The sequence below is a fragment of the Mus musculus genome, chromosome 19 (genome assembly GCF_000001635.26).
Source record: "Mus musculus strain C57BL/6J chromosome 19, GRCm38.p6 C57BL/6J".
Taxonomy (NCBI): domain Eukaryota; kingdom Metazoa; phylum Chordata; class Mammalia; order Rodentia; family Muridae; genus Mus; species Mus musculus.
In genome coordinates, this window is record NC_000085.6 from 46,395,886 (window position 1) to 46,412,803 (window position 16,918).

Genomic DNA, 16,918 nt, shown 5'->3' on the forward strand with positions numbered 1-16,918 from the left:
CAGTGTATTTCCTACACATGGTGGGGTCTGTAGTGTTTGTAGATTAAAGAGCCACAGTGTTGATGATTATCTTGCATGACTGGATTTGAGATCCCTTCGAAGGGGTTTCCAGTACACTCTTAAATTTTGGAGTCTGAAGTACTTGTGAGTAGTTGGGTTTGGATTTGTCAGTACTTCAGGGGCGGTTGAATTTTACAGAGTAGTTCTATCTCTCAGCCATTCCTTCACTTGGGCAATACAAACCATTAATAAACATCTGTCGCTCAGTGGTAGAATGCTTGCCCAACACATATCCCAGCAGCACCGGGAGTGGTGCTGGAAGCCTTTAATCCCACCTCTTTCGAGGCTAGTCTGGTTTACAGAGTTCCAGGACAGCGAGGGGCTATAGAGAAAAACCCTGTCCCGAAAAACAAAAAAATGAAACAAAAAGCAAAACAAGACAAAACCCATGAAGCAAAAGCCAATGGAGGTTATAAAAAAATACCTGTACGTTGGATGCCACAAAACCACGGGCCTAAAATATCATCTAAAGGTTTAGAAATTGTTTTATTATTTTTCTTGACCTTGATGGATGACAACATCCAGGCGAAGAGAAAGAATAGGTAAATTTTTTTTAAAACAGCCAGGCATTTTCCCCAGGCACATTTCGAGTTACCCTTTTTGTCAATAGTTCCAAGAAATATTAGAGTTGTAACATTAATAATAATGACATACTGTCTAATGAATTAGTTGTCAAGCTTATCTTAAAATTGTGTATTAGTAAAACAATATTAAGCGCTTCTTAGTAGTTGTGTAGAGCTTTCATAGGACCCTGGCGCCTCAAGGTACCAAGTCTCTGTTCTAAACTGGGTTCCTCCTAACACTAGGGGGAGGCCAAGATCCTTGGGACGCTCCCAACCCAGGGGCAGGGAGGCGGAGTCTATTGTCAAGTCACGCCTTCCCCACTTGTGACTGGCAAAGACACTAGCCAATAGGTGTCAGGAAAGGGCACGCTGACGCCCCGCCCCTTGGAGCTCCCCGCGGTCCCACAGCATCCTCTGGCCGACGTCTTGAAGGCTCCGGCTTGGGCGGACGGAGCCTCGTGCGCAGGCGCGGAGTTAGACCTCGCCGTAGCCCCCATCGCCTCGGGGAGTCTCATCCACAGTGGGTCCGCTGGCCCATAGGGGCGCTTTCCCTCCTCTACCCTCCCGGGTTCTCCGCGCGCCCTACGCGCCCCAATGGCGGAGCTGCGGCCTAGCGTCGCCCCCGGTCCCGCCGCGCCCCCGGCCTCTGGCCCTAGTGCCCCTCCGGCCTTTGCTTCACTCTTTCCCCCGGGACTGCACGCCATCTACGGAGAGTGTCGCCGCCTCTACCCTGACCAGCCGAACCCGCTCCAGGTTACCGCTATCGTCAAGTACTGGTATGCTCTGGGCCTCGGGAGGACGGGGTCCGGCCGGGAAAGCTTCGAACACCCGGGACGAAGTAATTTGCAGAAGGGGGAGGAAGAAAACGGTTTAAGTACTGGGGAACCAGGAGCTTCCTGGTGCTGTGGAAGGAGTTAGGACAGAAGTTGGGAATGGGGACAAAGGGTTAATGGATCCCTTGAGTAGTGAGGGGTTAACCCGGATTAGGACAACCGAGAACTGGGGGTGTATACAGAAGCGGAGGGGGGACTGTAAGAGCGAACTGTAAACGTGGAGAAAGGAGGGGGCGCCTGTGGTGGGTCATTAGTGGGCTTGGGGGAGCCAGGGGGCGGCTGGGGTGGGATGGGGGGGGGAGTGAGGCGGGGCCTGGAGAGCATTTGAGAGGGCTTTGGAGGGCACAAGACCGCGTAGTCTAGGGCGGTCCGGGAACCAGGACGCCCCTGTGGGTTAGGAGGGAGCAAGATGAGGGCATTGTGCCTTTGATGAGGGAAGAGTTGAGGAGAGGCCTTCTTTCAGTCTTCTTTCGGGACCTTCCCGAGCGCAGGAGCTTCTGTCATTCAGTGCGAAGCTGTTGCTCTTGAAGTTTGACAGAGCAGCTCTTCCAGATAAACTTTTTGCTTACTCTGCACAGTTCTCTTTCTCTCTGCAGAGCTTGCTTCTGGCTTTGCAGCTGCTTTAGCTTTAGGACGTTAGTTAAGAACAGGTTTCGGGAGAGCCAAGCATTAGCTCGGGATTGAAGGGGATCATAGCTCGCCACCAGGTGCGTGACAGAGACCTGAGTGGGCAGGAGGAATGAAGAAGCGCATTCTGTCTTGTCTTCGTGATTTCAGCCGAAGTTTAAAGATGCCCTGTAAAAGATCAGTTTCCAAATGGGCTGGCTGTCTTTGGGGGTAGAAATGGCACTTTCTCGTCTCCTATTCTTTTTTGCATCCTGTTTCTTCAGTCAGCCTTCAGACAAAACAGGTGTTATGAGACAAGTCCTTGTGGTCTTTCTGAACCAAAAATAGATTCAGAGGTGGCCACATTCAGGCAGGCAGTCGTTGTATTGTATGATCCTGAAAAGTTCCTTGCCTTGGGGTATTGGCAAATGGTGGTCCTGAAGTGAGGGATGCCTTTGCAGGTTACACACCCTTTAAAGCTGAATCTTTTTCCTATGTGGCATCCTCTTATTGCCTCTGGAGATGGGAGATGGGCTGTAGAGAGCTGAGGTTACCCCCCCCCCCCGTGTGTCACTGGGATAATAATGCAAAGGAAACTGACAGCCAGGAGGGTCTGGGGACCAGCCTGTCCGGGTAGCCAGGAGCCATGCTGGCAAGGCATCTGTGCAGGGCAGCCTAGTTCCTGGCTGACTAGTGTTTTGAAGATTGCTTCTGAGTGGGTAGTGGCTCTTGCTAACTTAATCACCCATTTCAATGGCACCTCTGTATTAGTTGTGATGAACTTGTCCCATGTCATGAGAAAAACGGGGCTGACCTTGCCATACTGTTTGCTCTGATCTTGTTTAAGTGTGAGGGAAAGTCCCTGTGCAGAATAGGGGGCACCTGGTTTTATGTCACCTACATGGTCATCAAGACAGAGTTGCCTGTTAGAGGTATGGAAGCAAAGACCAAGGGTAGTTATACTATTTTCTTTCTGTTATAAGCTTTCAGTGAGGCTGTATCCCCAGAAGTAGACCAGAATGTGGTAACAAATGAAAAGGCATGTACAACACTTTGTGAAGTAAGAAATGCTACCTAGATGCAGGAATCTAAGAGGAACCAGCTTAGGAACTGGTTCTTTCTAAGACTCAAAGGGAGTTGCAGAATTGAGATACTGAAGTTTATTCCTATCCCTCATGTGTAGGATCTTACCAGCCCCTTCAGTTCTCACAGCAGTATGACTGACTAAACTGCTTGGGTCTGGTTATGGGCTTTCTTTGGGGGTTTGAGGGGTAGCATTTTAGCTAGTGGTCCCTGACCACCAGGAAAACTCTGGCTGTTTGATAGTTGAGATAGCCGAGCAAGACAGAATCAAAGTAGGGAGGCAGAGCCTGGTGTCTTGTCCTGCAACTAACTACCCTATAGAGAGAAAGAAAGAAAGTGTTCTGGGAATTAAGGTAAGGGATCCCCTGGGCCCTTGGACCGCATCTCTTCCTAAGTGTAAAATCTGATTTTTTCCCCCATCCATCTGACTGAGTATATGGCTAACTTTGCTTGATTCATAGCCATTCTGTGACACTTCTTAAAGCCTCTTCTCGATGTGCCCTCTCTTGGGAGGCTGTCTGCGGGAGCTGCAGTGTGCCAGCAGTCGGGCAAAGGACAGAAAGCACAGTGCGACTGCTTGTTGCTGGACGGACCTAGGCCACATCAAGGGCTGTGGGAGATTGGCAGCAGAAGTTGGGGGAGAATATGGAATCTTTCTTTTTTAGGGTTCTACAGCCTTAATGGGGTCCCTTTCTTTCCTCTATCCATCCCAAAACCATTTCTAAATCCAGCTGGTTATGGGTTTAGTCAAATGATTTGGTGAAATCACAGTTAAAGACATAGAGATTTGTCCCTTTACCTAACTCCCTTGGGCAGATCCTAAGCTATTTTAGTGACTTTCTTTCTTATGACTTCTATAAATAACTTAGCCTCCCCCCTCCCCCAAGAATAAGGATTTTAACAAAGGCTAGTAACATCCTGGCAAAGAGGATGAAACCAGACTTACTGGTTTTAAAATAGGGTTTGAATTGCATGGTCCTGGCACACTTGCTGGGATCTCTTGTACTATGTCTTTTATTTGGTCGTTAGCTTTCCCTCAGTAGTTTAGCCCACTTGCAGAGTGCACTCCTGTCCATGTTCCAGGGGCAGGCAAAGGCCAACTCCACTCTGTGGTCTGTGGAGTGGTCCACGTGAGGCGGCTCAAATGCCGAGTTTATGGGCTCGCTGCACACTTTCTTCTGCTGAGGGGTTTCATTTAGTGTGCTTTACAAGTCTGCTGTTTTCCTGTCCATTCCGAGGGAACGCAGGTTTTAGTTGTTGCTGTTTGTTTTGGTTTTCTTAAACACTAATTGCTAAAAGAGCTTTTGTTGAATTCAATCTTCAACTACTTCTCTGCTGGATTTATGGGGAAATTTAATGTGATCCTTAGGAGCCTCAAATCGTGAGATGTCCCAGCTCTTCCTTTGAGCCCAGTGCCTCCCGGCTTACTCTTTAGAATGTAGGTGCTCATGGGGCTCAGCCTGGCTCTCGCTGCAGTGCTCTGTGCAGAGTTGATTGAGCCAATGTTTGGCCTTCGTCACTTGCAGCGACTAAGTTTTGATCTGTGGCGTATAGGCCACGATCTGTGCAGACTGGCAGCTTTATGTATATCCAGACGAAACAATGATAGAAGGCACAGTACAGTTTTTTAGAAACTAGCTGTCTAAGAGTCAGGTGCAGAGTGGAACCTGAACTTTCAGGAATGATATCCACTGGGCATGCTCTGGACAGTCATTCAACAGGAGCTACTGATTGACTGATGTCCCTTACCTTGAAGCCTGGCATGTTGACATAGAGAGATTCACTCCATTTGGAGTCAGAACTTGAAACAGGCAAAAGCAAAACGGGCAACCACCACGTCTGTTTTCTTTCTAAAAGAGGCCCTGCCTGTTGGAGGGAAGAGAAGGGAGCATCTTGCACACGTGGAGCCAGCCACACAGCCTCGGCTGCTTTTCCCTTGGCTCATCTCTACAGAGACCTTTTGTGCCTCCCTTTAGGTATCTCACTCTAGCTTCCCCTAGCACGGGGCTCTCGGGCTTGTAGAACAGAGCCTCTTAGTTGCTTTTTCCTGGTTTCCAGGCTTATGTTGACACCTTGTGTTTTGTCTTTTGCAGGTTGGGTGGTCCGGACCCCTTGGACTATGTTAGCATGTACAGGAACATGGGGAGTCCTTCTGCCAACATCCCTGAGCACTGGCACTACATCAGCTTTGGCCTGAGTGATCTCTATGGTGACAACAGAGTCCATGAGTGAGTGTCTGCCATCTGCCTTTCCTTAACCCTAAGCCTATTTCTGAAGTTGTATTGAGTGTGTGTGATGATGTTGGTTCTGTGGGAGTGACACTTTCCAGTGTCACCTCTCTGGTTCCACCTTCTGCCTGTGCTGGACAGCCTGGAACTCGAGATGTAGGCCAAGCTGGTGTTGAATTTGTGGTGGAGGGGCGGCTTATGGAATTGCTTATGCTGGTCTTGAACTCTCCATCCTCCCGAGTGACAGGGTTGCAGATGTGTGCTGCCAGACTTGTATTCATCGTGCTTGGGTTGCCCACTTCACATGTTTAGCCCCAGTCTGCTATTCTCTGCCCTGTGCCTCTTACCCCTCTGTACTGGCTAGTTTTGTGTCAGCTTGACACAGCACAGAGAAAGGAGCTTCAGCTGAGGAAGTGCCTCCGTGAGATCCAACTGTAAGGCATTTTCTCAATTAGTGATCAAGGGGGAAAGGCCCCTTGTGGGTGGGACCATCTCTGGGCTGGTAGTCTTGGTTCTATAAGAGAGCAGGCTGAGCAAGCCAGGGGAAGCAAGCCAGTAAAGAATATCCCTCCATGGCCTCTGCATCAGCTCCTGCTTCCTGACCTGCTTGAGTTCCAGTCCTGACTTCCTTGGTGATGAACAACAGTATGGAAGTGTAAGCCAAATAAACCCTTTCCTCCCCAATTTGCTTCTTGGTCATGATGTTTGTGCAGGAATAGAAACTTGACTAAGACACCCTCTCAGGGATAGAAAGATGGCTTAGCCATGGCTCAAGTGGTTAAGAGCACTGGCTGCTCTTCCAGAGGACCCAGGTTCAATTCCTAGCACCCACAGGGCAGCTCACAACTGTCTTTTTTTTTTTTTTTTAAGATTTATTTATTATATGTAAGTACACTGTAGCTGTCTTCAGACACTCCAGAAGAGGGCATTAGATTTCGTTACGGATGGTTGTGAGCCACTATGTGGTTGCTGGGATTTGAACTCGGGACCTTCGGAAGAACAGTCGGTGCTCTTAACCACTGAGCCATCTCACCAGCCCCCACAACTGTCTTTTAACTCTAGTTCCAGAAGATCCAGTGTCCTCTTCTGACCTCTGTAGGCAGTAGACATAAGCAATAGGCACACAGACATGCATTCAGCCAAGACACCCAGACACATAAAATAATAGAAAATTAAAATTTTTCTTACTCCCTAATTTCTCTTTATAATCAACTAATATATGTTTTAATTCCAACACACATTTTGATATCAAGTAGAATATAATTAACTTTGTATTTAATCCTCCAAAATTACAATTAGAATAATTATAAAAGCTAACAACATTTTTTAATCGCTGATTATGCACCAGGTACTCTTGTAGCCATTTATATATGTGTGACAGTAATGAATTTAATTTTCTGCATAACACTTTGAATCTACTAGGTGATAATATTTGCCCCACTTAGTAATGTGAAAACATAAAGAGCCTCTATAACACAATATCTTTTCTGAGCAGTATGAGGGCCAAGATTGATTGATTGATTGGGTGATTGATTCAGAGACAGGATTTCCATGTAGACAGGCTGGCTCCGTAGGTCAGACTCCTTCAGGATCAAATCCAGGTCCTCAGGCATAGTAGGTAAATGCTGTGTCATGGAGCTATAGCTTCAGATAAATAGCCTATAGTCTAGGGTTTTTAAAGGCAAGTTCTTAGTATGTAGTCCTGACACGCCTGGAATCACTATGTGAAAATATTTATTAACACAGCAACATGGAAGCTATGAAGAACTACAACAAACTGGGAAGAAAACTATGATCGCTTTCATTAACATACAACCATCTCCAAAGACAGTCTCTACCGAGTCAGGACAAGAGGAGCCTTGCGACTTTTTTGTTTGTGATTTTGAGACAGGTTTCTCTGTGTAGCCCTCTCTCTTCTGGAGCTCACTCCGTAGACCAAGCTAGCCTCAAATTCACAGAGATCCACCTGGGATTAAAGGCCTGTGACACTGTCACCTGGCTGAGCCTTGCTACTTTTTCAACTGGCCTAGGCTAAGTACCACCTCCCAGATAGAAGGGTAGTGTAAGAGGTCTCCCTCGTTATCTTGTTGTTTGTTGCTGTCTTATCGATGAGGAAACTGAGTTACTTAAGCCTTGAATCTAGGCTATAAAGGAACTGGGATTTTCTTAGACTGAGTCCAGAGTTTGCACTCTTAGGTCACTGCACCATACCATACCAACCCTTTGCCCACAGGCCCAGGCTAGCTCTCTCTGTCTGTTGTTAGTGTCCGAGGCCAGGCCTCCTGTCTTTCCTAGCACATGGGGTGTAGTGTCTACTGTCTGCCTTCAGTCCTTCCAAATGGCCAGCAGAAGCCTTGGGGGCAGACTCAGTCTCGCCTGAGTGGGAGCTTTGCCCTACAGTATTTACAGTGGAGAAAGTAAAGTCTGTGCCATGTGTTCTCTTTGGGTTTTGGAGACAGGCTCTCGCTCTGTGGCTAAGGCTGGCCTAGAGCTCACTGTAGTCAAGGCTGAGCTAGGTCGGCTGGAGCTGAAGTTCCCAGCGGTTGTGAGCCACCTGATGCTGGGAGAGCAGGAAGTGCACTAAACAACTCAATGCCAGCGCAATGGTTTTGTAGGTAAAGGCCCTTGCTCCAAGGCTGATGACGACCTGAGTTTATTCCCCAGAACCCAGTGGGGCAGAGAACCAGCCCCACGGTTGATCTCTCATCTCCATACTCTTGACACAGTGCGTATATTCATCCTCATATACTGTCTTAGTCAGGGTTACAATGCAATGAGACCCCATGACCAAGAGCACTTGGGAGGACAGGGTTCATTTGGCTTATATATCCTGAATCCTAGTTTCTGAGGGAAGCCAACGCAGGAACTTAAAACCAGGCAGGAACTGATGCAGAGGCCATGGAGGAGTGCTTGCTCCTCCTGACTTGTTCTGCCTGCTCTCTTCTAGCACCTGGCTCCACCAGGCCAAGGTAGTACCACCCACAAAATGCTGGGCCCTCCTGGGTTAATTAATAATTAAGAAAGTGTCCAACATGTAGTGGCACATACTTTTATTTCCAGCATCCAGGAGGCCAGCCTGGTCTATATAGTTAGTTCCAGGACAGCCAGAGCTATATAAAGAGACCCTTTCTCAAGAAAAAAAAAAAAAAAAAGAAAGAGAGAGAGAAAGAGAAAGAGAAAGAAAAAGAAAGATTTGTATGTGTGTGTGTGTGTGTGTGTGTGCGCGCGCGCATGCATCCACACACGCACGCACACACACGTGGAGGCTAGAAGAGGCAGTTGGATCCCTAGAGCTGGCATTACAGGTAGTTGTGAGCCATCTGATGTGAGTGGTGGGAACTGGACTGAGCTCTTCTTGGCGGCAAGCATTCCTAAGCACTGAACTATCTCTCCAGGTCCCCTCCCCACCACGAGGAATCCTTGTTCCCTCTTAAGTGTGGACCCTGAAGTTCAGCAATGTTTGTAGCCCAGGTGGTAAAGTAAAATCCAGTCTGGTGGCCCCAAGTCTGTTCCTGTCCATGGTGTTTGTGTTCCTACCGTGTCTCCTCCTAGCTCTTTCTTTCTTTCTTTCTTTCTTTCTTTCTTTCTTTCTTTCTTTCTTTCTTTCTTTCTTTCTTTCTTTCTTTCTTTCTCACAGCTTGTTGAGGATAGAGTCAGGCATTTCCTTTTCCTCAGGGACAGGTGGAGGAGGAGCCCTGCTTGGTAATCCTAAATGACGTACAACTGATTGTACGGCCATTTTCACCCATGGTTTCTCCCTGCCCCACACTCACTAGAGGGAACAGAATGAAAACAGTTGTTTGCACCAAACTGCTTGCCGCTCCAGTGCGAGGAGCTTAGTGTGGCTCCCCAGCATCCACAGAAAAAGTTGGGCATGGTGGTGCACACCTATAATCTTAGCATGGGGCAGGTGGAGACAAGAAGCCTGGAGCTCACTGCTGGCTAGACTTACTGAATAGTGAGCTCTAGGTCCAGTGAGAAAGTCTGTTTCAAAAAATAACTAAAAAGGGAGATGCCACATATGTGCACACCTATGTGACATGTGCATACACTATACCACACACATGTACAAATTAACAAAACATAAATTTGGGCATTACGTGTCTTTATTTATATATGCACACACATATTGATATTTGGATGCTGAGAACTGTACTTAGCCCCCTGTCCCATGCTGGGTACACGCCCTACATTGAGAGTCTAAAAACATAAAAATTACATTGTGGGATCTCATGGGGTTTTGACAAATATATAAATCGTGTAGCACTTACATGGCTTCACTTCACATATTTATTAATCTTTTATGGTCAAGACATCCCATGTCCTTTCCTTTAGCTCTCTGAGAAGTGCAGTGCGGTCTTGTGATTTCTAGGCACTCGCATACAGTTGCACCCCAGTGTCTCTTAGTTTCCATTGCTCAGCTTCACCCCATTTTGCTCTTCTGCTCTCTCTCCAGCCCCTGCTTAACCACAGGCCCACTCCCATTTCTGTGAGCACACCAAAAGGGCCTTTTCTTTTGTTTGCCTTATTTTTGCTCTTAACTCTTTTTCTTTCCCGTGTATGGTGTTTTGCCAGCATGTATGTCTGTGCGCCACTGGTTTGTCTGGCCTGGAGGCCAGAAGAGGGCAGGCATCAGAGTCTGGAGAACCTTAGTTACAGATGGTTGTGAGCCACCATGTGGGTGCTGGGACTCGAACCTGCATCCTTTGGAAGAACAGCCAGTGTTCCTAACTGGCTGAGGCCTCTGTCTAGCCCTTGTCTCAGTTTTTTGAAATGGGGACTCATGTACCCCAGGCTTGCTTTGAACTCATTGTGTTGCTGAGGATAGCCTTGAACTTCTGACCCTCCTGCCTGTCCTACCCTGCCGCTGGGGTTGCAGCTGTCTGCTACCATAGCTAGGCTTACGCGGTGTTGGGCCTAGAGAACCCTGGCTTTGTGCACGCTAGGCAGACATTACCAAATGAGCTACACGCCTACCAAAAGGTTTTGAAGAGGCTATTTCTGAAGTTGAAAGATGACATAGATTCTAGCTTGGAGCAGCACCAGGGGCGAGCATAAAGATTTTCTAGAAAGGCTACCTACAAATGCCGTCAGTGGAAGAGATTACCCTTTCCCAGTCTCCACACCTGGGAGCTGTCAGACATCTGGGCCTCAGCTGCCAAGCGCTAGTTGGAAGCCTGCAGCTCTGGCCTTTTCCTTTGTGGCCAGGCACGTACGGATAGAGTGGAGAGATGTGTGAGGCTGTGGAAGAGGGAGCTTCAGTGTCTTTCTCTGAGGATTTCTGCTGCTCCTGAGACCTCTAGAAGCCCTCACTGGGCAAGTTCCTGAGGCCAGAGGAAGGCCTTCAAGGCGACCTAGCTAGAGAGTCTTCATGAACCAAGGCAGACTTCCTGGTGTGATTCTGGGAGGCAGTCATCTGTAGAATTACTGGACTGGTTCCAGAGACTGGCTTCATGTGGAATTGCCCCACATGTTGGCCCTACCCATAGGGCCACACTTCACCACCAGGGGAGAGCTAGGCTGTGCCCTACAGATGCTGACTGGCTGACAGACGTGGCATATTCAAGTGGAGTTGAGGTGGTTCTGGCCCTCCTGGAGGCTGGAGTTGCCGCTGGCCGGCCTCCTGTAGCTGCCTTGACTGAGGCAGCAGAGAACCTTCTTTCCTTTCCTGTTCTTCTTCACTGGACTCTGCGCCACAGGAGTTATTTATTGAAACACTGGCCACAGATTAACTTGGCCCCTTGTTATTTAGTGTGGACTCAATCTCCTGCAGTTTAGAAAGGTTAAACTTTCTCAAAGCTTGCCTTAAAGGAACTCTGTAACCTGCCCCTTTCTGTGCCAGGGTCTCCAGTAGAAACCCTGCCTTGGCTGTGTGTACACGTCTTGGCCTTCACTCCCAGTGGATCTGAGCTTGCCTCCCTCCCTGGAGTGCCCCACAGGACCACAGTTGATGGTCCCCAGGAGAGTGCAGCTGACATAGCTGCCTGTGGGAAGGGAGCGCCTCGCTGGCTCAGCAGAAGGCAGGCCACTGAAGCCTGGTCCCTTGGCTTTATTGCAGAGGTGTTTAGTTTCAGGCTGACTGTGAAATTGGGACAGCCTCTGCTAAGCCTGGGGATTCAGACTCTGAGAAGAGTGGAGGGCTGAGCAGGGGAGAGGTCAAGGAGGGGTCTGGGCTTTTTTTTTTTAATTATATTTATTTATTTGGGGATGTCACAGGCACTGTGCCCCAGTACACATGTTAGAGGACAACTTCATGACTTGGTTCCTTCTCCACCACATGGATTCCCAGGACCCAACTCAGGTAGTCAGGCTTGAGAGCAAGCACCTCTGCTTGCTGAGCCTCCCCAGTAGCTCCGTGGACCTCTTACTGTTTTGTATCGCTGTAATGCTGGGAATCAGACCCAGGGCTTTGAGTAGACTAGGCAAGCTCTCTAGAAACCAGGCTCCTAGACCTCTGAGATTTTTGGTTCTGAGAATTCCCTTTTCCCTGTCCACCAGAAAAGCAGTGTGCGCTTGAGTCTGAATGCATGTGTGTACACTTGCTTGTTTGCCTGTGGTTCTCTTTCTCCTAAGGTGGTCATTTTCCACCTCGGTTTTTTGAGACAAGATCTTACTGTCTTAGTTAGAGTTACTGTTGCTGTGATGAAACACACATGACCACAAGCATCTTGGGGAGGAAAGGGTTTGCTCTGCTTACGCTCTTATAACACAGTCAAAGGAAGTCAGGGCAGGAACCTGGAGGCAGGAGCTGATGCAGAAGCCATGGCAGAGTGCTGCTTGCTGGCTTACTCCTTAGGGCTTGCTCAAGGGTGGTTTCTACTCACAATAAGCTGAACCCTCCCACATTGATAACTAAGAGAAGGTCCCACAGGCCTGCCTTTCCCAGATCCTATGGAGATGTTTTCTGAGTTGAGGTTCCTCCTCTCAGATGACTATAACTTGTGTAAAGTTGACATAACAACTAGCCAGGGCACTCATGGAACCTGGGGCTGCTGTCTCGGCTGCACTGGCTAGCCATTAACTCTCAAGCCTTCTTATTGCTTCCCCACTCCCCACACTGGCCTACAAGCTATATCACTGTGTTCAACTTCTCCATGGGTGATGAGGATACTATCGCAAGCTCTCATGGTTGCATAGCAACCACTTTACCCACTGTGCTGTCTCCCAACTTATCATTTATCTATCTATCTATCTATCTATCTATCTATCCATCCATCCATGTATGTATGTATATGTGTGTGTGTGTGTGTGTGTGTGTGTGTGTATATATATATATATATATATATATATATATATATATATAAATAAATATTTTTTTTTTCCTGAGATAGGATTTCATGTTATCTAGATTGGCCATGAAAACTGTATACCCAAGGATTGTGTAGAATGCCTAATCCTCCTGCTTCTACCTCCCAGGTGCCAGAATTACAGGCATTCCCTGAACCATGCCTCGTTTATGGGATGCTGGGGACCAAACCCAGGGCTTCATGGATGCTAGGCTAACACTTGACCAACTGAGTTACATTTTCAGCTCTGCACCATGTTTGTGCAGTGCATGGGTAGTCAAACCCTTGTTTGTACATGGTAGACAAGTGTTTTACCGACCACATCCGTTCTGAGGCTGCCTTTAGCACAGTGAATGCCTGCCTTCATGCTCCCTGTGTTGTCTGAGTTTGGCAGCACCTTCCTTGTCTGACATTCCTATTCTGAAATGCTGATTCTGACCCTTGACTCCTAAATCCTTCCTGCATTCTGACTCTGAACTATCTCCATAAGCTGCATATTCTGTTTCAGTTATCTTAGTTTTGATCTGTGACCCTGAGATAGGGCCAGAGTGATCTTGACTTTTCTGACCTGAGTCCTGATGGATAATCTCCCTTCAAATAACTGCACCTAATTGACCTGCCTCTCAGACCTAGAGACCTGCTGGCGTGCAGCACACACACCAGCAAAGCAATATTGAACCATCTTTAAAATTCACAACATCAGCCGTTAAGAGGACTTGCTGTTCTTACGAGGACCACCTAGGTTCACTTCCCATTATTTACATGGCAGTTCACAACATCTGTAACTCCAGTTTCAGGAGATCCAACACCATTTTCCCCCTCTGCAGGTGCTAAACATGCACACAAGCAAAACATACAAGCAAAACATCCATACTCATAACTAAAAATAAACAAATCCAGACCAGCAACTGAAAGGGAAGGGTATCAGCTCAGGACCCCAAGACCAAGTTCTCTACACAAAGGAGATTTATTTACCCCAGAGAGACAAAGGGAGTAAAGAGAAGAAGACAGGAGAGGAGAGGATGAAGAAGGGGAAGGGAACAAAGAAGAGAGATATTTGTTGGGGGTACTAAGAGGGGCGGGGCTGGCACAAAGGACTGTCTCTGGATAGAGAGGAGATAGGCTGCCCAAATAAGGAAGTAGACCTTGGTGGCTAGCTTTAGGAATGTAATCTAACATTTTTTTAGCAAGACAGAGGGGATGGGGAGAAGACAGCCTGCCAGAGCCCTGCTGGCCATGTTCGAGTAGGCTAGCGTCCCTTCAACCAGGTCTGGCCCATTCCTCCAACCCCAACACTTGGGAGGCTGACACAGGAGGATTCTAGTTTGAAACCAACCTGTGTTACACAGTGAGTTCTAGGGTAGCCTAAGTTATATATGTGCCCCAGCCTCACTACGCCCCAAAGACATGTTGATACTCAGAAGATCTTTTTCTTCTGTTTTTATATTCATTCAGTTACAACACGTACACACAGACACACACTCACATGCATGCACACATGTGCACACACATACGTGGATGCTTTACTTTGAGATTTATTTTTATTGTTTTTATTTATGTGTGTGTGTGTGTGTGTGTGTATGTTTGAGAGAGGGGAGCTGGGGGCGGGGGGGGGGCGGGAGAGGGAGTGAATGTATGCCAAATGTCCAATGTGTGTGTTCACGGAGACTAGAATGAGGATGTAGGATCCTCTGGAAATGGAGTTAGAGATGGTTGTGATCTGTCCTATGGGACTGGGAATCAAACCTGGGTCCTCTGGAAGAGCAGCCAGTGCTCTGTACTCCTCTCCACTCGGCCTCCTGAAGAGCATTGTAGTGGCTGAGCTGCTGCCCTCTTCTCAGGTAGCACTGACATTGTTTACATTGTAGCCCAGGCCTCAGCTTGCTGTGTAGCTGTGGCTGTCTGTGAATTCCAGATCTTCCTGCCTTCCTGCCCATGACTGATGGAGTTAAGGATTTGAACCTCTATGCCTGACTGTTACTGTTGTTGTTATTATTTACTTTTGTTTTAAGACAAGGTCTTGGTTATATATCCCAGTGTGATGGTTGTTCTTGGTTGCCAAGGTGACTACATCTGCAATTAACTAAAACCCAAGCAGTGGGTACACCTGTGAGGGAATTTTCCTAATTAAATCATTTGTAATGCGAAGCCTAGCATTAGTCTGGGTCTAGTGAGGTGGGAGCCCATATAAAGCCCATGGCGAGGGAAGCCCTGCTTCCTCTCACTCTCACTGAGTCTATTCTGTCACTGGACTGTGATGGAGAAGATGGAGACCCTTCTTATCATCTTCTTTTTTCATGCTTTATATTCCTTATTTTTAAAAAATGTTTATTTTATGTGCATTTGTGTTTTGCCTGCATGTATATCTGTGTGAGGGTGTTGGGATCCTTTGGAACTGAGGTTACAGACAGCTGTAAACTACATGTGGGTACTGGGAATTGAACCCAGGTCTTTTGGAAGAGCAGTCAATGCTCTTAACTGTTGAGCCATCTCTCCAGCCACCAGAGCTTGCTTCTTTATGATTCTAGTGTATACTGAAGATCAGCTGAGACATCTAGCTTCTTGGACTGAATAGCTACTGGATTCTTGGACTTTCTGTTGATAGACAGACATTGATGGACTAGCTGGACTACAGCACACACGCACACGCACACGCACATACACTCATTCTGTTGGTTCTGTTCTTCTAGAGAACTGTGACTAGTATACCCAGGCCATCCTTGACCTTTAGAAATCCTCCTGCATCAGCATCCTAGTGCTAGTATTATACATATGGTCTACTGGTTCCTAGAATCTTTAAATAAAATTATAAATATATTTTCATGCCTGGTTGTAGCAATCTTGACGATATTGATCATGTTATTTTTCACTTTAAAAGGTCAGTATAGGCTGGATGTGGTGGCATGTGTCTGTAATCCCAGCACTTGGGAAGTAGAGACACAAGGATTACAAATTTGTAACCAGCAAGAACCTATGTTTAAATCAAAAATTTATAAATGTGTTTGTTTGCATGTGTGTGTGTTCATGTGTGGGTAGTGGCCACAGAGGCCAAAAGATGGAGGTGGAACTACACCACCTGAGTGACTCGGGCACTAGAAACTGAGCTCTGATCCTCTGTAAGAGCGTCAAGTGCTCCTAACTGCTGAGCTTTCTCTCAGGATCCTTGTACCCAGGATACACAAAACATTCACAGACATGTGCACAAATGCCAGAGTGGGTACGTCCAGCTGCTGAAATAAATAGGCTACATTTTAGGCCAGGCTTGTTAGACTTTCCATAATACATAGAAAGTCAAGCAATGGGATACTTTGGCTTAGAATATGTGATGTTTGGGCTTAGAAAAAAGGATGACACACTGTCCTTTCTGACACTGGTCTACCAGTTGTTGGGTTGGCAGGCCCAACTGGCTTGTACCCAGCGTGAATTTTGAGATGTCTTTGGAGGGTCAGGCATTTCTTCACTGTATAGAGCATCATGGCTGGACAGGTTCTGGGCCTGAGGTTTGTGATAATGAACAACACAGCCAGTCCTGCTCTTCACTTCCTGTCTTTTGGCTAAAGTCTCTTTGTAGAAGGTGGACTTGATACCACTTCAGAGCCTTACGTCCTCATGGCGCCTGGCTGTCTCTTCTTGTAGAGTTCATGCCTTAGGCCTTGTAGAGAAGGAATCCAGAGGCTTAGAAATGTGGTCAGCCTAGATTTGAGGCAAGGCCAGTTGGCCATTTGACAGTGAGGACTGGGTTCATTATGGCTTCCTAGAAAGTGGAGCAGGCTGGGCTCCAGGCTTCCAGTGTAACCCTCGAAGGGCCTTCTTTTCCTACTCCTGTTGTTTAGGGGTCACAGACCTCACCTCAGAAAGACCACTCAACTCGGGCTGCTCCTGATTTCCAGAACTGGCTTTCATGGGATACCCAGTGCTGCTGGGAGCCCTGCCTTCCAGTGTGTGAGGTCAGAGCTTGGGTCATGGCTGTGAGATGTAAGAGCTTCTGGAGAAAGGGTCTGCCTCTACGTTCAGGTCTCATCCAGCTGGCTGGCTCCACCCCGTGCTGCCTGCAGATAGGACTCCTGAGCACCTCTGAAGGCTTGGCTGGTAGACAGAAATGCTCAGTGAGAATTGACAGGCGACATTCCGACGTGCCGGACCCAGTCTCCTTCCTGCTCCAGCCTTTCCAAGCTCAGGCTGCAGATGCCGGGTCCCACCCTGTCTGGACAGTTTTCATTCTTGTAACCAGGGGCTTTACATAGAGGAAAGACCAGCCG

The 16,918-nt window shown here is 47.6% G+C and overlaps 1 protein-coding gene across 2 annotated transcripts in view; it reads left to right on the plus strand.

Moving 5' to 3' along the window:
- Positions 1-1,010: 1,010 nt before the first annotated feature.
- Sufu (SUFU negative regulator of hedgehog signaling) overlaps positions 1,011-16,918 on the plus strand; it is a 91,909-nt gene continuing 76,001 nt past the window's right edge. For both annotated transcript variants that reach the window (NM_015752.3, NM_001025391.2), the window contains exons 1-2: positions 1,011-1,399; positions 5,239-5,373. In NM_015752.3, coding sequence (NP_056567.2) covers positions 1,218-1,399; positions 5,239-5,373 — 317 coding nt within the window. In that variant the 5' untranslated portion in view covers positions 1,011-1,217. The remainder of the gene's footprint in view (positions 1,400-5,238; positions 5,374-16,918) is intronic.